Consider the following 21,521-nt stretch of genomic DNA (forward strand, 5'->3'; position numbering starts at 1 on the left):
TCTCCGTCCCCTCATTGGCTTAGAACCTTTCCTTGGACCGTCTCCCGATCAAAGAGGAAACTATGTGCGCATGCGAAAGCCGGCAACACATCTTCGCTGATTCGAGGCGCTTGAACGGAGATGCAGTCTTTATTCAATCTCTGCCTGGAGTTTCTGGGATGACCGTTGGCGGGTGAGGGGGGCGGAGGACGAGGCCGGGTTGGAGGAAACGAGGCCGGAGCTCAGCCAGTCTTGGAGTTGGAGGCAGAGATGAGAAGTGAGAGCTAAAGGCGAGGCGCGCAGAGGAGAGCAAGCGAAGCATCCCCGCAGCGAAGGCCGGGCGGGAAGCGCTTGGCCAGCACCTGAGAAGGCAGGCTGGAAGTGGCCGCATGCACACTTGCCTGGGGAGGCGGAAAGAAAGGGGGGAGCGCGTGTAGCGCTTCTGCTTGCGGTAAACTGAGAGGTTCCTAGCAGAGGTCCGCCGACAGGTAGGCTTGGGCGGGGCGAAGGCCTCGGGTCAGGCAGCGAGAATGGGTGGGGAGGGAACGGAGGTGGCCGAGCCAGGGGGAAGCAGCGAGGCCAGCGGCGAGGTTGGGGAGGAAGTCACGGCGCCTGCCCTCCAGTGCAATGGATACCTGGCCGGCAAAGAGCCGGCCAACAACGGCAGCTGCACGCCTTTGGTAACGGAGAAGGATGTGGAGTTTGGAAGAAGCGCCGCTTCCTTGGCTGATCTCGAGAAGTATCCAGAGGCAGAAGCTATGCTGTCTGACTGTACCGTGGGGGTGAAGCTGATCCCTCGGCTTTCCAAACGCAGGATTCTGGTGCTGGCCGTGTTCAGCTGCTATTCGCTAGTAAATGCCTTCCAGTGGATCCAGTACAGTATATTGACCAGTGTCTTCACTGGCTACTATAATGTTACTTCTTCTGAAATTGACTGGCTCTCCATGTCATATATGGTGACATACGTTCCTCTCATATTTCCTGCCACTTGGTTTCTGGACACGAGTGGCCTCCGTTTCACTGCCTTGCTGGGATCAGGACTGAATTGTTTGGGGGCCTGGATTAAATGTGCCAGCATCCAGCCAAATCTCTATCTGGTCACTCTGCTGGCTCAGATTGTGTGTTCCATAGCCCAGGTCTTCATTTTGGGGTTGCCCTCCCGCATTGCATCTGTTTGGTTTGGGCCCAAGGAAGTGTCCACTGCTTGTGCTGTAGCTGTTCTGGGCAATCAGGTGAGTGGAGAAAGAAAATTTGCTGGAAGAGATGCACGAGATAGGGATGTTAATGGATAACTTTGGTGAGAAAAATTAACTACATTTGGATTTAAGAAAAAAAATTTGCTTCCATTCTTAATAGATGAGCACTGATCACACACAACTGTGTTGGCATTGATGATTGAAGCAATTTACTCTGGAATAACCAAGGGCATTTACAATTGACTAATTAGCTTTCATATATTTAATTCAAATCCTTGCTAATTAGACTTGTATCTTCTGTCTGGTGCTGTGATGTCAGTAAGGCATTATAATCTAAGTTCTCTTCTTCAGTTATAGCCTTCTAATAATTACAGAACTAATAATCTAGAAATATGAGCATATTTAAAAGAAAATATTTTCTGCCAGAGTTTTGATATTTCAATATTCAGACAATTAACAGTTAGGAAAATATGATTATAAAAAGTATTGTAACATTTGTGCATTCTAAATATAGTTCCTTAATCCAGAAAAATCACATCATTTAAATATTAGAACTATTACTAATTGTTGACTTCCTGATGAAAAAGCAATGGTTTTTTTTCCATTTTCTTTGCTTGTGATAGAAACTTTCAGGTTGATGTACTTACTAATACTGTTACTAAGTATCACCAAGTGTGCTGATAGAAATCCAACAGAAAATATGTTTGGATTTCAAAAAAACCTTTCATGCAGTCCTTTACCAAACACTCCTGAACAACTTTAACCGCCATACCGTAGGAGTATTAAGAGTATTCAACTTTTCAAGAACTGGTTATTGGTTATAAGATAAGGAAGCAGAGAAAACAGACAATTTTCATGTTGAAATGTGCAAATCAGTCTCTGGGATAGTTCAATGAGGTACCTCTATAATACTGTGTTCTAGAAATGAATAAGAAGGATAATAATTCTTTTATAATGTGACTATGCTGTGTATCATAAAACTGGAAAAGGAGTAACTCAAATGATTAGATGATTATATTAATTTTTCTGTTAGATGATACCACAATATTTAAAGCTTTTTTTCTTAAAGGCAGAGAAAGAAGGTTTGTAAAAAGATGTAAAACATGTATGATGGAAAATGTGGGCAATAAAATTTTCTTCCTCTCAGTGTCAGAACTGTTGGTCACTCATTATAAAACAAAAATGCTAAAGAAAACATGTCATCTTATTTGCAGAAATGGCAAAGATTTCGGCTTTCTTAAAGGAGCAATCTCAAGAGAAATTTTTTGTTGTATGGGAAAAATGGATAAATTTTATACAATATAATTTGGATATGGAAAAATATCATTTAGCTTTCTCATAACTTGTATAGATTGTTTTTTCTTTTCTTTTTCCGTCTTTTGTTTTTTTCTTTTTTATCTTTTTTTTCTTTTTCTTTCTTTCTCTCTCTTTCCTTTCTTTCTTTTTTTTAAGTATTTTTTTTATTAATGCTTACATATATTTTATTATTATAAGATGTAAAATTTGTTTAGATATTTTAAAATTTTAGATAAGCCTATATTCAGTTCTGGGAAGTTCGGGGAGGGGGGAGGGTGGGGTGGGCTTGGGAGGGATGGGGTGAGGGTTGATTTGTTTTTGGTTGTATATTTGTAAAACTTTCAAAAATTTTCAATAAAAAAAAAAAAGAAAACATGTCATGTAATGCATAATTAGATATGGTGATGGTTGCAAATCTAGGTTGTTTTAATGGGGAATTAGGTTGGGGAGAGTTGATCTGTTCATATCTTTAATTTTTAATGGTTGCACATACCTACCACTCCCAGAGGCTTAGATGTGAGAATTTAAATAGAAGCTCCTGGGGAGAAACAGTGAATCAAGGCCTTACTGTTTATGATTGTGCATTTGAATGCATTTTAGACTTTTGTATGATACAGTGTTGGCTAGATTGGCCTTATCCTAGTCTAATAAATTTCCTATCTTTTCAGGTATATTATAACACAATTTTCTTTTTATTTTAATAGCTAGGCACAGCAATTGGCTTTTTACTGCCTCCAGTTTTAGTTCCAAACACACATAATGACCTGGATCTTATGGGACACAATATCAGCATAATGTTCTATGGCACAGCAGGAGTATCTACTTTCCTCTTTTTATTAACAGCGCTTGGTATGTAAAACATTTCAGTATAATAATAATAATTTGCAAATTGAAATTGAGTGATAATGGAGGAAGAAATCAATGGTTGTACCAATAGTAATAGAAGTCCTAAGAGCAATACCCAAAGGGCTGCCTAGATACATGGACATTTTGAACTTATTAGACCTGAATATCTTGACTTTACAAAAAACCACCTTACTCAGAACTATATACTCAGACACTACCTTAACAACTCTTACGTCCTTGGTTAGGGCTTGCACTGTTAAATTTTTATCAGTCCCAGATGGGGAATTGAACTGAAGATTAACCATAATAATACAAAAATAATGTCAATGTATTATACATAACATTTTGGTTTATTTTTCCTAGAATTAGCTGTAATTACAAATTATAGCGTACCTATAAGAAGATAGTAAGGAAAAGTATAACGGGATGTCTACGTTTTAGGTTAAGAGGACTAAGAAGCAAATTGAAGGAAAAGTAAAAGAAGAATTACCAGAATTGTGCTTAAAAAAAAAACAATGACTAGAAGAATTATGGAGTTAAGATAAACAATGGAAAATAATACAGTAACCAAGGAAGGATTGCAAAATCAGAGATCCTATGAATATAAGAAATTGCAACACTTGATAAGGAGGAAATCTCAAGCAAAAAAAAAAAAAAAAAAGATTGCACCTGATAGTAATGAAGAAAAAAACTGGTCCTAGCTGCAGAAACACAATATGGCATTAATATTGCTGCTGGTCACAGTAGTTCTATCAGTAGAAGTATAGAATAATATAACAACTATGGTGTGCTGTTCCTTTGCTGAGCTTTGGCAAATTCAGGACAATGAAGTGACACGCTATATTCTCAGGTTTCTAATGATCATTAGAATTATGTGAGCATCTGGCAATCAAAATTGGAAAAATAAATGTTAAATTCTAGTAAGTAAACTTCTTCATAAAAGGTTGCATGTTGTAGCTTCTATCTTTATTATAAAATCTTTTTTGTCTTAAAAGGGTTAAGGTCTACTTTCAAGGAGGGGAGTAGTTCAGTACTCTTTGTTGCCATTTTTATCATTCTCAAGATGAAGAGGATGACCATGTGCATCAGAGTTTTAGGAACCTCTTAGTTGGAAAAGGAATCTTTGCTCATTATATAGGAAAAAGTGGAATTAGTTCTGTGATACCTACAGATAGTCCTTGACTTACAACCACAATTGAGCCAAAATTTCAGTTGCTAAATGAGACAGTTGTGAAATGAGTTTTGCCCTCTTTATGACCGCTTGCTTGTTAAATGAATTGCTGCAGTTCTTAAGTTAGTAATACGGTTATTAAGTGAATCTGGCTTCACCATTGATTTTGCTTGTCAGAAGGTCTCAGTAGGTGATCACATGACCCCAGGACGCTGCAGCCGTCATTAATATGGGTCAGTTGCCAAGCAGCCGAAATTTGATTGCATGACCATGGGGATGCTGCAACAGTCATAAGTGTGAAAAACTCAGTCACTTTTTTCAGTGCTGTTGTAACTTTGAACAGTCATTAAATGAACTATTGTAAGTCAAGGACTACCTGTACTTCTCCTAACATCGACTTTCAGGTTTTATAGTGACAGGTTCTAGTTATCCCATTATCTATGCCTTTATTGAAACATATGAATATGCTTCCTTATTATATTGATAATTTATTATATATGGAGGTGCATGTAAAACCATTACATCAAAGAGAAAATGTTATATATTTAATGTTTTTGTTTTCTCCCTAGTGTTTAAGGAAAAACCGAAATATCCTCCAAGTCAGTCTCAGGCTGTTCTCCTGGATCCATCTCCAAAAGATCACTCCTATAAACAATCAATACTCAATTTGTTCAGGAATGTTCCTTTTATTCTTTTGTTGATAAGCTATGGTGAGCATTTATTTAACTTATTTAAAGATGTGTGTACTAAATATTGTATTGTTTTTATAACTTGGCTCCCTTCTTGTACTTATTTATTTGCCAAGAGATATTTGTTAAATTGATATGCCATCTATCTCCCTACTGAGTTATGTAATTACTATTATAAATTCTTATATAAAATTTTAAATTATTAATATTCATGATAGAAACATGAAGATTAAATATGCACATGTAGTTAATTCTGTTATTCAACTATTATTCAATGTTAAACATGTACACTGCTATACATTCTATTCTGAACTTTTATGTATGCATTGTTGAACTTTTTAATTCTGTGGTATATGTTTCATTGTTCCAAAATAAGATAATGGATTTTGAAATATAATGTCTATAATTACTTAAATATTTGTGGCATTAAAAGACACAAGTAGGAAAATTACTTCCTGTATGAAGATTTGTAGCATTTTTCAAGAAACTTCAAACTAGGTTGTTGTGATTCTGCCATTCATACTGAGACAGCAGTAGCATTTGCAGCTTAGAACATAATGTAAATTCTGAGGTTTGTTCCAATACCTTTGGGCTTTTGCTGGTGAAGGAGCAAGTGAGCCATAAGAATGATCCATAAATGTGCAGTGATGGAGGTGTATACGGTCCTCTCGTATGAAAATGGGGACCGTCACTATTCTGTAGAATTTGGAATATTGTAGTAGATCTTTTGACAGTCATTCCATGCCTCCTCTCTTTTGACCCTGTGATTCATAGAACCCCAGGCAAAGATTTACTGAGGAGCTGGTGGGTAATGTGAAACTAGAGATGACAAAAGTGTTGGGGCATTAGACTCTTGAGCCTAATGCCATGTATCCATAAGGCCATTTGAAGCCTACTTTTTTAAGTGATGTTTTTTCACAGATTTTGCCTGTGACAAAAATGATAAATGAAATTTAGATTTTACTTCTGCTTGTTCACAGCCGTTCCCATAGTTCATTAACTCTTTGGGTATCTCCCTTTCACTGTGCTGTGTAGTGCTTCTATGGCCATCTTAATGGCAACTAGGAGATGAGCCCATGCAGGGCAAAAAGATATTCTGGCCTCCCAGTTTTCATTTCCTTTTCAGATAATTCAGTCTGCTGAAAGGTAACTTGTTCCTTGTTTTAAGAGTTTGGCTTCATTTAATTTCTGTAACAATGGCAATAATTTTTTGTAGGAATTATGACTGGAGCCTTTTATTCAATCTCAACTCTACTAAACCAAATAATATTGGCTCACTATGAGGTAAGTTTTTATAGAATTTCTTGCTAAATCAAAATCAGTGCCCTGTTTGTTTAATAATAACAATAACAATAATAATAAAAGTTGGAAAGGACCTTGGAGGCCATCTAATCCAACCCCCTGCTCAGGCAGGAAACTATACCATTTCAGACAAATGGCTGTCCAGTCTCTTCTTAAAAACCTCCAGTGTTGGACCATCCACAGCTTCTGGAGGCAGGTTGTTGCACTGATTAATTGTTCTAACTGTCAGATCATTTCTCCTTAGTTCTAGGCTGCTTTTCTCTTTGGTTAGTTTCCATCCATTGCTACTTGTCCTGCATTCAGGTGCTTTGGAGAATAGTTTGACTCCCTCTTCTCTGTGGTTTTGTCATTGCCAATTCTGATTTGTACAGTAGTTAGGTATATAGGATATGGGAGTTCTGTCATTAGGTAACAGAATAATAGATTGATACACTATCTGGTTAGGGATTATTTCATTATCTCAGATAAAAAGAAAGAAGAAATTTGTGAAAGGAACAAAAGATGAGCTTGTCAAACTGAGAATCATAAAAAAATGAGCATTTCATCTTCAGATCTTTGAAAGTACTATCTAAAAATGCTGCAGTTTCGTAGACTTAGGTTGCATCTATTTCCTTATTATTTTTTTATAAATTCTTGTTTTAATAAAAAATTGGTAATAGAATAATCTTTGTTTAATATTATATTTCTTTTTCAATTGGAAGACATTCCTATTTACATTGATTGAAAATGGGCTATAAACTAAAATTATGGCTATGCATAGATAGTGTCCCAGACTACAATATTTCTTTTATTGTTGCCATACTTTGAACTTACTTAGGCTTGGTGTTTGCCTACAGAAAATGATTGATATACTTTACTAATTTTTTATAGATTGACTTTTTTGAAAAAGTGAATTAGGGTGAACTTGCTTATTCATTGCATAATTATGTAATTTCATAATTATATTACATAAAGGGAGAAGAAATAAATGCAGGTAGGATTGGCCTCACACTTGTGGTAGCTGGAATGGTTGGCTCTATTATCTGCGGCTTGTGGCTGGATCATACCAAGACATACAAGTAAGTATATCAGTGTTTCTCAACCTTGACAATTTTAAGGCATGTGGACTTCAACTCCCAGAATTCCACAGCCAGCAACGCTGGCTGTGGAATTCTGGGAGTTGAAGTCCACATGCCTTAAAATTGTCAAGGTTGAGAAACACTGAAGTATATGAATAGGAATAGCAAATTTTTAAATTCATATATTATACTGTAGTTATATGGTTGAGTAGCTTAACAGAGGTCAAAAGACTGCTTACAAAAAATACTGGAGCATAATTCTGTCTTTTGTTAATTAGCTAAACTTGTTTGTGTATGTGCCAGAGAGAATTATGTTTAATTATTTTGGGGGAAGCTTCTGGCTAGAATTCATAGCTCATTTTTTGTTTTTTGGCAAAGGAGCAGAATTTTTTGGTTTAGTTCTAAGTGGAATCTCTGGTTTTATCAATGCCAGGATCTTTGTGTGAAAAAGCATGCAACAGGAGAAATGGAAAAGATGAGAGAAGATTGCCATTGATAATGTCAGAGTTATAGACATTTTGCTACATATATTATTTTAAAGCATTTTGTCTTTCTTTAAAATCAGGTCATGTGTACAGAAATTTAAAACTGTTAAGAGTACAACTGTTTCAGGTGGCAATGATCTGTGTATCCTAAAGTCCATACTACATATTTGTACTGCCTATGTTTCTCCAGATTGTTGTAATTTTAAAGTAATAAGCACCTTTTGAATCTTGAAATCTGAGAAACCTGTTTTCACAAATTTTAAAATAGATGATAAAGTTAGTCCTCAGATTACAACTTCAATGACTTTTCAAAGGTATGATGGCATTAAATGAGAGGTGTGTGATGACCAGTCATCAAAGTTGTGGCATTGCAGTGTTCCTACAACCACATAATTATGATTTGGCTTGCATTTATGAGGGTTGCAGCATCCCATCACCATTTGTGAGCTTTCCTGCCTGCTTCCACAAGCAAGGTCAATGGGGAAACCAGCAGGAGGTCACAAGTTGTTTTGGTGAATTGCTCTTGTTCCTGCTTTTAGTCTCAGAGTGCCCCTAGGTGGCAGGGCAAGTGATGCCTGCTCAAACTCATGCCAAGCTGTAAAATCCCCCTTCCTTACCTGCACTCACACCATGCCTCTGTCTCCCATCTGCATTGCAGCCTGTCCATACTCCATACAACTCACTGGCCCACCGGCCTGCTTGCTAGCTACCTAAAGAAAGGCTTGTTGTGATCAGGATTTGCAATTTCCTACTGGCTTCCCATTGATTTTGCTTGTTAGAAGCCAGTGAGCAGTTGCAAGCTGTGGTCACATGAGATCCTTGCTTAACAATCTGCAATCTTCACTTAATGATGGCACAGGGATTGTCAGGATTGCTGATGCTAAGCAATGCAGTCACACAATGTTACGCTTTAAATCATGTCATAAATGTTTACAATAGAAATTCCAGTCCCAATTACCATTGTAATCCAAGGACTACATCTACTCTGTTAGGTGGCAAAAGAAAGCAGAGACAGTTTGCCACTGAAAATGTACATTTTTATTTGAGCTCTGTGTTACGAAATAATAGCAAAAATAATTTGTGATTTTTTTTTCAATAGACAGACTACATTAGTTGTATACATCCTCTCTTTTGTTGGGATGGTCGTATTTACATTCACCTTGAACTGTGGATACCTTGTAGTTATATTTGTGACTGGTGGAGTACTTGGGTAAGGATTTTTGCAATAAAATAAACTGCAATGCTAATTCAGGAACATTAAATTTATTTTTTGTTATGTGTTTAAACTGATAATAAACTGCTAACTTTCTAGTGGAATATATTTTCATCAGAGGTGGATTTTTATAACTGGATGTTCAAATTATTGGAGTAAGCTAGAAAATCCATTGTAGGTTGCCCTAACAGTAATAAAAACTGAAGAACAATTAATTTTGATATAAATAGTAGGAATTATTACTAATTTGAACTTTGGCTTTTTATGTCAGTTTCTTTATGACAGGTTATCTGCCCCTTGGTTTTGAATTTGCTGTGGAAATTACATACCCCGAGTCAGAAGGCACCTCATCAGGGCTTTTGAATGCTTCAGCACAGGTGATAAGGAATGTTTTATTAGAGTCTTGGAGTTTTGAGCTCAGATAACTATCATATCAGTAATATTGTTTTGATAAATAGATAAGTAGCAAAGATTAAGGAAACGACTTTTAGAAAGCTTTGTAGATCATAGAGATTATACAGAGCTTTCCTAAACTTTGCAGCATCTCTATTGAAAATATATATACGTTGTAAAAATTGTATTACAATAATCTAAAAAAAAACCTCCTTGTCCTTTGCTGAATTTACATTGGCACTGTGCAGAAATGTAATCATGGCTCTCCAGTCCATTCTAACTATTTTTTCTCATATCTCTGTCTATGCTTGGAATCTGAAACAATATTTTTCTTGACTAAGCTGTTTTCCATTGGAATGGCAGGGTAATTCTGGGGTGAGTTTATTTCCCCCTACAACTAAACAAGTTTGCAGACCATAAGTAGTATATTTTTGAGAACATGCTGTTCTTTTCTGAAAGTAGTGTGTAAACAAAACCCTATTTATGGGGCATAGTAGGAAATAAAACTAGCAGAGTTCAGGCAACTTGAGCAGAACTGGCAAAATTAAATTCTGAAATATGTTCTTATAAACAATTACAGATATTTGGGATCATCTTTACATTAATCCAAGGGAAGCTTACAACAGATTACAGTGCTCGTGCTGGAAATATTTTTCTCTTTGTGTGGATGTTTATAGGTATCATTTTAACAGGTAACCACTTAACATTATCTTAAATTATGTTTTTGTTCTTAATAGAAAAATAGTGAATATGAAATCTGTCCAAAGGCTTAAGTCATCTTTGTTTATTTGAAACTGTAAAACTCCTTTTATTACCAGAAAACATACCACATATCTTACAAGAATAAAAACAATGTAGCGTAAGAGTAAAGCAAATAAAAAAATTATAAACATTTTAAATACGTTAACAACAGAGGAACAGCAGTAAGAAACAAGAATGGTTAAACAGACTGTGGGCTTTTGCCTATTGTTTTGTTTATAGAGCGTCTCTATTCAGATAGTCCTGGACTTATAAGCATTTGTTTAGTGACCCTTCAAAGTTACAATGGCACTAAAAAAAGTGACTTATGACAATATTTCACATGATCATTGCAGCAACCCTGTGGTCACTTGATCAAAATTCAGATATTTGGCAACTGGCATGTATTCATGAAGATTTTAGTGTCCAGGGGTTATGTGATCACTTTTTGTGATCTTCTGACAGGCAAAGTCAACAGGGAAGCAAAATACACTTAATATGTTACTAACTTAAGAACCATGTGAGTCATTTAAACATTGGCAAACAAGTTCGTAAAATGGGGCAAAATGCACTTAATTGTTTTGCTTGGCAATGGAAATTTTGGTCTCAATTGTGGTCATGTCGACTACTACCTGTATCTTTGATGAACCTCTTTCATTAGTATGTGTGATCATTTTAACCTGGATTAAAGCCTAAACTGAAAAGTTGATTAGCAGTGGGCCAGTCATAAGATTTTCCTCAATAATTTATGAATAGTATCTAAGAAAAATCAATATTAGGATCTTTTTAAAGTTATACAGTATTGCAGTGGTGGCAAATATCTGTAGCTTAGGTGTAAGATGAGGGTGGAGATTCGTTCTCCAAGCTTTGTGGGTTGGTTTCTGAACATTTCCTTACCGACTGGGTAACATCTTCAGCAGAGTTTAGGGATCCCCTAAAGATGTTATCTAGCCTGGTAACGAAACATTCGGAAACCAACCCACAAACTTGGAGAACAAACCTCCACTTCACATATGGTATTGTATTTTGATATATTGTGATACATTTTAAGAAATATCTAAACTCGGATATTGCTAGGCTCTGAAAATCATTAAAGGCACAGAGTTACTTCTAAGCAGTTCCCTTTATTGTTTATCGTCTATAGACAGAAATCTTGCGCAAATAAAACAATTACTACCTCATTAAAGATATACTTTGAGAACTTCTAGGGAGGAGCTATTTTGAGCATCTTTCTCCCAAGCAAACTGTCTAAACTTCACTGTAGCTTCTCCCTTCTGGGTATCCAGACTATAGTTCACCACAGATATTTGTTGAATCTGTAGGAATTGTAGTAGATCCCAAAGGCAATAAATTAGATTTATTTAATAATATAATAGAGTATAAAAGCCATATTGCTGCACACTTTCAACAAGCTTTGGTCATGATATTACATATCACATGGATAGATAGATAGATAGATAGATAGATAGATAGATAGATAGATAACGTCTTCATTGGAAAGAATAAAAAGTTATATTGAATAAGAATAAAGCAACTTACTGTAATAATTGCCTTTATATTATTTTCTTCTGTGAAGTTAGCAATAATTGAGCTTTCACCCAAACTCCAAGGGGATCAAACAGTGGAGATATCTGGAGTATCTTCTACAAATGAAAAGTTGTGGAGTAACATAAATTCCAGAAAATATTTTCATTTAGTTGTTCAATCAGTTTGAATATTTCTTATCTGCATTGCATTTGCTTTCATTGCATTTGCAATGGCTGCTGTTCAGTCCCCATGTCACTACACCCATCACTTTCTCTCCCTGATCTCTAGGTGTGCAATTTTGATTAATGTGTTTTAGTATTTACCCATATAACTATTTCTCCATTCAGAAATAGCTGAAAAACATTGCAATAAAGTATTAAATATTCTGCAGAAGACTGCTGACATTAATTCTGTAGCACAATTAACAAAGCAAACTTAAAAAAATCACTACAGCAAATGTATTTAAATTAATATTTAATACTAACTATTTTAATAACAGCAGCAAGATTATTGGTTGGTCAGTATTGGAAGAAGGACTTTCTGCCTACTTTAGAAGAGTGGGTATTTAAGGTTTCTAATTTAGCAGAAATGACCAAAATTTCTGCTTATTTAAAGGATTATTCACAAGAGAGATATGTTATTGTATGGAGAAGATGGATAGAATATGTTCAGAAGAAATATGGAACTACAAAGTTTTATTTATTTTATGAATAATGGATTTGTTTATAAAATTATGATGTTAAAGTTTGAAGGGAGTTAAGGGTTAGTATGATTTTGGTTATTGTATAATTAGTAAAGTTAAGTAGATTATGTTTAATATGTTTGTATAACCCTGTACTTGGCTCTGGGAAGTCGGGGGGGGGGGAGGAGGGTGGGGGAAGGGTGGGTTGGAGGTTAAATAGGTCAGATAAGTAGAAATAGTTTTATTGTATATAATATTGATGTTGTAATTTGGAGAGAGGAATTGCTTGGGCATTTTCCCTGGACTGCATCCGGAGTGGGATGAGAAGGTAGGAGGAAGGGGAGAAGCAAGTAGGAAGGTGGAGGAGAAAGAGGAGAGGAGGAGAGTGGTGAGGAAGAAGAGGGAGGAAGAGGGAAGTAAGGAAGGAAGTCAGAGGGAGGATGCGGTTTGGGGGGAAATGAGTGAGCAATACCGAAAGTTGTGTGTATAAATTTATTTTACTCTTTATCTGAAGTATTTTGTATGAGTGTAATGAAAAATGGAAAATAAAAACTTAAAAAAAAAAATTTAATACTGTCTCTTTTAGCTTTAATTAAATCTGATTTGCGAAGGCACAATATAAATTCAGGGATTGTAACTGTGGACATTAAATCTGTAAGTAATCTTTACATTTATTACTTGATTATAGGTTTGTTTAACTGAGTATCATTATATTTTCAGTTCTTTTGAGTAAATTTCAGAAAATATTTTTGTGAAGTTTGCATCTTTTTTATTAGAAGTTTCAGAACCTAATGTATTATTTGCCATTTCTGAAGAATCTTCTAGTTTATCCAATTTTTCTCCCAAATCGGTCTGTGGCATGTGAGGAAAAGGGACCACTGAGAAATTGAAGAAGTGCAAGATAATAGAACTCTATAGAAAGCACTCTCTTCCATTTGAGCTGGAACTTAACAAGTATTCCATTTCCTCTTGGAAATTCAGTAGTTGTCATGTTGCATGTTTTAAAATAACATCAACAGTATTGTAATATTTCCTGAAGTTATTACCTATTCTTTCATGTCTATGTATATATTTAAACTGCAATTACATAAATATTTATAAATGGGTTATGTCCCATGGGCAAGGAACATAACCCACTAATAATTTCTTACTCCGTTTCTATAATTATTTATATTGGGGTACATAGTGTTCCCAAAGCCAATAATTATTAGATTGTTTAATTAATGAAGAAAACTGTTGCAAGTAATATGGTTTCATTCAGTATGATACATTTATGGAAAGTAAATGTTCATTGGTATATCAGATGAATGTGTATTCATCATTTGTGTATGAATATTAGGTCTAATATGCTAATATTTAAATATAAGACATGACTTGGAAATTTCTCAATATAGATGAAAATATGACATTTGTATTTAATACATATTCCTATCAATTGAACTTTTTACTAATTAATGCTGGTGCACCTCATTTTCGAAAGGATTTGGACAAAATATAGAGTGGCACTTTGGTACTTGACTGCTTTGAAACTTGTTGAACTTGGCATTCAGTGCATTTTGACTTGAAAATTTTATCCCAGAATTGTCATTAGTTTGGTATTTGACGTGCAAGCTAGAATGTGTTGATATCGGTTGCCTCATGACTAATGCATTATTCCTTATGGGAAAATTTTGTTTGGTACATGTCATTTTTGGTATTAGTCGCACCTCCCCTTCCTGGAAACAATTAACAATGAGTACCAAGGTATCACTGTATATACTTCCATTCTTCTGAATGCTTCATTGGAATTTAGAGGAAACCCTCCCATTTTTTACTCTGATAATATTCCACGCTAGCTTCTCACTAAATCTGTTTTCTAAAATCTCCTATGTCCTGAATTGTCTTTTATTTCCTTGACAGATACCCCCTGACAGTCCTGTTGAAGATGAACAAAATAAAACAACATCAAAAAACCAATCAGAATCAAAAATTTAAAATGGAAAAAATACTAGACTCACAATTGGCAGCTGTTATAATAAAAGCAACTTAATGGAGAATCGTAAGAACTGTAAACCTAAAAATTGTGTTGAATGGCAGAAGTTAGCAGTGATTGTACACTGGATAATGCACAGATTTGTATATACTTAATGAACACATTTTAACTTCAAAATGGTAATTTTCAACAAATGTTTTAAGTTTCAGTGATAAAATTCCCAGGAATCTTCCATTTATTTGGAAGTTGTGGACTTTCATAAAATATATTATGCTGTAAGTGATAAATTAGAACCTCTTATCAAAATCTGTGCCACTAGCTTATCCACACTTGGAATTCTCATATAGAATGTGTGTACTGAGCAATTTGATATCAATTAAATATGTGCTTCAACTTGTGTTTTTATTTGAAATGTTCAAAACTGCCCTTCCTATAGGAGGGCATTGTCTTTAGCACAATAGACAGTATAAGCAATTCATTTTTGAATGTGTTATACTGTAAATCCTGAATTTTGCCATTTTTTTGGCTTTGAAAGAATTGTGGCTTCTGAAATTTCTTTGTTTTGAAACACAAATAAGAGAATGATATAAATCCCTGATTTGCAAGAAGTATTTTATATTCTAAGTTATTGAAGGCAAAGGCCTTCTGAATTTTTGATCACGAAACTATATATTCATGGTTCCTTTTTTTTTTTTTTTGCCTTCTGAAAATGAAAGTACATCTGTATTATGTGAGTCACAAGAAAGTATTGCCAGGTCATACAAAGGCAAATGCATGCCACTGTATTCTTTGCATCAATTTTGTGTATTTGTGAAAAGTAAATGTGGAAAATAATTTCTGGCAAATAAAATATAATAAAATAAGGCAGAGCTCACAATGGATTCCTTACTCCTTACTGTTTCATTAGCTAGGAATGTGTATAGATTTAAAATAACTGCTTAACAAAAAGTAGATTTAGATGATATGGAAAATTGTCAATGCATGTTTTCAGCCTATTAATTTGACAGGTATGATAATTTTATGTATATATTTAAGAAAAATTACCATATGTTTCTTCAATGTTCTCATCATGTCCTTTGGCTTACCTGGAAGTAAATCAAGATAAACCTTTAAATCTTTTTCATGTTTAGAAGAAGGGTGAAAGTGAATGGCTTGCTGTCTTGCTGAGCCTACTTGTCCTGATGTTGTTTAACAAACAAGTAAGCATGGTACTAATAACAGTCTTCATTTTCACATGAGGAATAAATGTTGCTTGAAGGCTAACATAGTATACACACATCTATGCCTAATAATTTAAAAGGAAAAGCATGATCAAATCACATTTCTATCCCAGATGTCAGAAAAAACCCTAAGCCTATCCTTTTCTTTCTTTAAAATTTGTAGGGTGTAAAAGTACTTAAATTTGATTAGATCACACCAATATTTGTAACAATCAGTATTGATCAAAATGGCCAACATGTGGCATTAGAAATATTTACTGAAATAATTCCATGTTCTTTTCTGCATTCTTCTTTAGTGAGACAAAAGGAATAACAATTCCAAACTCCTCAACCAGTGGTGCCCAAACCTTTGGGCACCAGGGACCAATTCTTTGGAGAGAGGTTTTTCCGCGGACCACGGGGGGTATGGTTTCATGTGCTGCCTGCATCCCGCGGATGAGGCTTCACTTGTTTGGGTGGCCCGGTTTCTGGTATGCCGTGGCCTGGTGCTGGTCCATGGACTGGTGGTTGGGGATCCCTTCTTAAACAACTATCCTATTGTTCAACAATCTGCTTTTTTTGTTTTGTTGAACGTTGTATTTAAAGGTAACCTTATTTTAAGTATTGAACAAATGAAGTGTATGAAGAGTACATTTGTATAATTTATTAGAACAGTTCAGTGGTTGTCTGGTAACTAGCTAACTAACTTGCTTGCTTGCTTATTTATTTGTAATAACATTTCTAGGATATGAACTCTCAGCTGGACAGTTTAATACACAAATAACACAATAAAACAAAACTGCAAAGATAGCATCATATGAAGAGGAATATCAACCAACTCTCTTCCCCCATCAGCAGAGATGGCCCTCAAAATCATCCTAACCCAAGGCATGGGAAAAGTGCCATGTTTTTAACACCCTTTTAAAAGCTGGCAATGTGGGGGTCATGCAAATATTTGGGCATTTAAGTCTAGATTACCTATTGGATGAATCATTTGCTGCTTTTCCAAATGGATCAAGTTGAAGCAGTTTCTGCTGTAGATGCCAGCATAATTCGTCGAAGAGTTTATACTATCAATGCATTCCAGATAGTGGTACATCAATTTGGAACAACTTCCATATTGCTTATCTGGGTGTGTGATGTTGCTTTATAGGGAACTACCCTTGCAGACACCTGCTGCTTCACTTTGCTTTTTGGTACAGACAGAAAGCAAGTAGTTTACATACAAGCAAAAATAAATAATTTAAGATTAACTAGAGCAATGCTAGGTGTCTAGATACTGTAGTTAAACTATTTTCCTTTGGCTATAATAAAAATAAGGTTATATAACTCTGTAGTCATGGGTGATGCAAAAAAAGCTACTTGATAAGGAATGCATTGTGTGCATTTTATTTATTTTTATATATGTAGATCATCCAAATTGGTCCTGAGAAGTGTACAAAAAAGCATGACTAAAAGTAATATAAAAATGATTTTTATGATATATGGGTGAATATATATATAAATTCTTTGACAAAGTGACTAAATTGATAGACCAGCGAAATGCTGTGGACATAGTATACTTAGAGTTCAGCAAGGCATTTGACAAAGTAGACCACAACCTACTTCTTGGTAAGCTAGAAAAATGTGGGATTGACAGCATCATCACCAGATGGATTTGTAAGTGGCTGACAAATCGCACTCAAGGAGTAGTTCTCATTGGTACTATATCTACATGGAGGGAAGTAAGCAGTGGGGTAACACAAGGTTCTGTCTTAGGCCCAGTATTCAATATCTTCATAAATGACTTAGATGAGGGAATAGAAGGAGATTTCATCAAATTTGCAGATGACACTAAGCTGGCAGGAATAGCCAACATCCCAGAAGACGAGCTCAGAATCCAAAAAGATCTTGACAGACTTGAACAATGGGCCCTTTCTATCAAAACAATATTTAATGTGGAGAAAAGCAAGATTTTACACCTGGGCAGGAAAACCCAAAAGTACAAGTACAGATTAGGCAAAACCTGGCTCAAAAACAGTAACTGAGAGGGACCATGGAGTCCTAGTGGACGATCACTTAAGCATGAGTCAGCAATGTGTGGCAGCAGCCAAAAAAGCTAATACAATCCTTGATTGTATAAACAGGCATAGAATCAAAATCATGTGAAATAGTAGTACCGCTTTATAAAGCCTTAGGCCACATCTGGAATACTGCATCCAGTTTTAGTCACCACATTACAAAAAAGATGTTGAGACTTTGGAAAAAGTGCAAAGAAGAGCAACTAAGATAATTAAAGGCTGGGAGATTAAAACATATGAAGAATGGTTGCAGGATTTGGGAATAGCCAGACTAGGGACATGATAGCAGTATTCCAGTATTTGAGGAGCTGCCACAAGGAGGAGGGGTTCAATTTATTTTCCAAAACATCAGAAGGCAAGACAAGAAACAACGGATGGAAATTAATCAAGGAGAGAAGCAACCTGGAATTAAGGAGAAACTTCCTAACAGTGAGGACAATTAACCAATGGAACAGCTTGCTTTCAGATGTTGGTGCTTCATCACTTGAGGTTTTAAAGAAGAGACTGGATAGCCATTTGTCTGAAATAAAATAGGGACTCCTGCTTGAGCAGAGGGCTGGACTAGAAGACCTCCAAGGTCCCTTCCAGCTCTATTCTGATGGATATGAAAACCCAAGACAGGCCACTTAGAGTCAAATCAGGTCAGTTTTAATTTTCTTATAGAATGTGAGAAGGGGCCATATATACCTTCAAAAGGAAAGTACTGTTTTATAACAGAAAAGGTCTCATCTAGCTAATTTCCCATGTATTCTTGCTGGGGGAGATTCCCAACAGGCTTATTGTACAATAAATGCCTTAAGCATGATGGTGTCTTGTATGTGATTTATAAGTGATAACAAGCACTTCAAATTGGACTTATCCCAATTAATTTTATTAATGTAAGTATTTTTGGTTTTGGGAATGGATACCTTTACCTGAATCTGGAACCTGGAAAGTATGTTATCCAAGCCTTCAGTTCAAGGGCTAATATTGTTAAAACTGCTGTGCTGTGCTAAGTAAGAGTTGGTGAGCAATACAGCTGCCCTGCTCTGCCTCATCTAGATAGCTTCACAGTGCATTTAAAAGTCAGTTAAGAACATGAAAGAAGACAAAATTGGTAAGAGGGAGGAAAGAATTTGATCCCTGAATTTGAGAGAGAGAGACTTTTTACCTTTGTAAAGGTGCTTCTTTGCCCACCTGAAAATATGAATTAATCATTTATTATGGGATGGTGGTGGCAAGTCTTTTTTTAGGGTATAGAAACAAATAATAGATACATTTGGTACTTCAGAGAGCAAGTGACCAATAAAAGACATTGATTACATGTGAGTCTTGAACAATAGAAAACACTGAATCTGGAAGACATTCCATTGATAGCAAATTTATGGTTTACATTACTCTTTCTCAGCTGGGTTTGCATCTTTCTTAAAGCTTGCAAGTGTATTCAAGGGCTTCCAGAACATGCTCTCAATTGTGTAGTTGCTGAAAAATCAAGTTCTCACATACCAAAGAAATGGCCTACTCTGCCACATTTAAAAGTGCTAATACCACCTTTTAAAATGCTAACAATAAAGTCTAAAATCTGAAGCAATACACCACTTTGATATTTTCATTGCCAATTCTAAGGCTGATAGTTCTTTTTTTAAAAAAAAAAGTTTGTATCTATTTTTTAATACAATTCAAAAGTACTTATTCAACAAATGTGTTGTCTGAGTTTATCATTCACTAATGCAAATTGAATTCCTAATCCCTTATTCTTTTCTCCAGCCATCGATAAAATAAGTCCCAAGTTTGAAATTATTCTGTTTCTTCTTTTTCTTACAACCTTAGAGTAAGTCTGTCCATTTCCGCACAATCTAGCATTTTTTTTTATTATTTCTTCCTCTGGTAGTATTTCTTCATTTTTCCAATATTGTGTGAATATGATTCTTGCCACTGTTATCACATGTAAAATCAAGTATATATTTTGTTTGTCAAGCTTTTCTGGCATTATACCTAATAAAAAAAGTTCAAGTTTAAAATCTGCATGTTTTCCCAACATCTTTTCTAACCAAGTATGTATTTTTGTCCAATATCTCTTTGCTTTAACACATATCCACCATACATGATAATTACCTGACTTATGATTATATTTCCAACATCTATCTGACATATTTTTAAACATTTTTGCTAGTCTTGCTGGTGGCAAGTGCCATCTATAAAATATTTTATATAAGTTTTCTTTGTAAGAAGTTGACATTGTCAATTTATAATTTCTTTCCCATAAGTTTTGCCATTTCTCTAAGTCTATATTGTATCCAAAATTCTTTGCCCATGTTATCATTGTTTCTTTTACTTGTTCATTTTCCATTTTCAAATTCAATAAAGTTATACATTTTCTTAATTAATTTCTCATCAGAGGTTAATAAACAAGGTCTGCTCTTTATAAAATCTGTACAGTTTAACATCTTTGCCATATCTCACTTGCATTTGTAAATATGCCCACCGTGATAGATCAAAATCCTGATTTTCCATCTCTTGTTTAGATTTTAAATTCCCTTCAGAGTTTAGAATATCTTTGTGTGTCCATATTTTCTCAAGACTGACTAAATTTGGATGTACAAATGCTTCCATTGTTGAGAGCTGTTCTGAAATTTTACATTTTATTTTTTTCCATATTAATAATAATGCATTTCTAATATAGTGGTTTTGAAAATATTTATGAATTTTATTTTCCCCATATCATAAGAAAGCATGCCAAGTGAGTTGTAAGTTATGCCCTTCCAAGTACAACAACCTTTTATTTCTAAGAGTTATCCATTCTTTTACCCATGTTAGTACTGATGCTTGATAATATAAAACCCACTCTGGCAAGCCAAAACCTCCATTTTCCTTAGTTTCTTGTAACATTTTCAATTTAATTCTAGCTTTCTTTCCTTGTCAAATGAATTTTAAAATTAGAGAATTTAGATCATCAAAGAATTTTTTCTCCAGTTTTATAGGTATTGTTTGAAATAAAAACAATATTTTTGGTAATATATTCATTTTCACCATAGCTAATCAACAGTTGCAAGTTTTTGTATTTTTCCAAGTCAAGTTTTATTTGATTCAGTAATTTTATATAGTTACTTCCTTTATTGTTGAACATCTTGCTGTCAGGTATATTCCCAAGTATTTAACCTTTTTAACTATTTGTAATTCTATTTTTTCTGTCATTTTTTTTGTTTATCTGTAAGATTTTTAACTATTACTTTTTTTTCTCTGTTTATCTTCAGTCCTACTATCTCTCAAACTGTTCTATTTTTTCTAATAATTTAGGAATCATCTCTAAAGGTTCCTCTAGAATGAATACCAAGTCATCTGCAAATGTTTGCAATTTATAAGTTTCACCTTTTATTTCTAGTCCTTTAATTTAATATGCACCAAACAATAAACAAGAATTCTATCAAAATCTTCATAGAAAAATAGCAGAAATGGAATATCAAAACATTTGCCTAGTAGGGGATTTTAATGCAATAGTAGACATCGGGACATTGGACTATAAAAATAACAAAATGAGAAAGAAAAAGACTAAGACTTTTTTTAAGATGATAGAGGAAATTGGTGTACAAGATACTTGGAGAAAATTAATCCAAAAAAACTACAGTATACATTTTACTCAAATAGCCATAAATCTTGGTCCAGAATTGACATGACTTGGATGACGCCTGAACTAAGAACCAATATGCAGGAGATTGAGATAGAATTAGCCACTTGG

The 21,521-nt window shown here is 34.8% G+C and overlaps 2 protein-coding genes across 3 annotated transcripts in view; one reads left to right on the forward strand and one right to left on the reverse strand.

Annotated features, from left to right (window-relative positions):
• SPATA45 (spermatogenesis associated 45) overlaps positions 1-21,521 on the reverse strand; it is a 38,287-nt gene that overhangs the window by 12,581 nt on the left and 4,185 nt on the right. For both annotated transcript variants that reach the window (XM_039359630.1, XM_039359631.1), the window contains exons 2-3: positions 15,592-15,632; positions 11,906-12,009 (exon numbers count right to left, since the gene is read on the reverse strand). The gene's annotated coding sequence lies outside the window, so the exon portion shown is untranslated. The remainder of the gene's footprint in view (positions 1-11,905; positions 12,010-15,591; positions 15,633-21,521) is intronic.
• Positions 96-15,420, forward strand: FLVCR1 (FLVCR heme transporter 1). Its single transcript, XM_039359623.1, has 10 exons — positions 96-1,211; positions 3,176-3,320; positions 5,058-5,198; positions 6,394-6,461; positions 7,434-7,537; positions 9,122-9,232; positions 9,507-9,612; positions 10,209-10,320; positions 13,162-13,229; positions 14,475-15,420. The coding sequence occupies exons 1-10, from the start codon at positions 510-512 to the stop codon at positions 14,547-14,549; spliced, it is 1,632 nt and encodes a 543-aa protein (XP_039215557.1). The 5' UTR covers positions 96-509; the 3' UTR covers positions 14,550-15,420.

Source organism: Crotalus tigris, unplaced genomic scaffold (genome assembly GCF_016545835.1).
Source record: "Crotalus tigris isolate CLP2741 ecotype Arizona unplaced genomic scaffold, ASM1654583v1 scf7180000019097.2288821080:1192077, whole genome shotgun sequence".
Lineage (NCBI taxonomy): Eukaryota > Metazoa > Chordata > Lepidosauria > Squamata > Viperidae > Crotalus > Crotalus tigris.

Excerpts from the sequence above, each read along its gene's own strand:
- FLVCR1 (XM_039359623.1), top strand. The coding sequence starts at position 510 with ATGGGTGGGGAGGGAACGGAGGTGGCCGAGCCAGGGGGAAGCAGCGAG. Across the intron at positions 5,199-6,393 it reads TCTTTTGTTGATAAGCTATG|GAATTATGACTGGAGCCTTT; the intron begins GTGAGCATTTAT and ends AATTTTTTGTAG. Across the intron at positions 6,462-7,433 it reads TAATATTGGCTCACTATGAG|GGAGAAGAAATAAATGCAGG; the intron begins GTAAGTTTTTAT and ends TATTACATAAAG.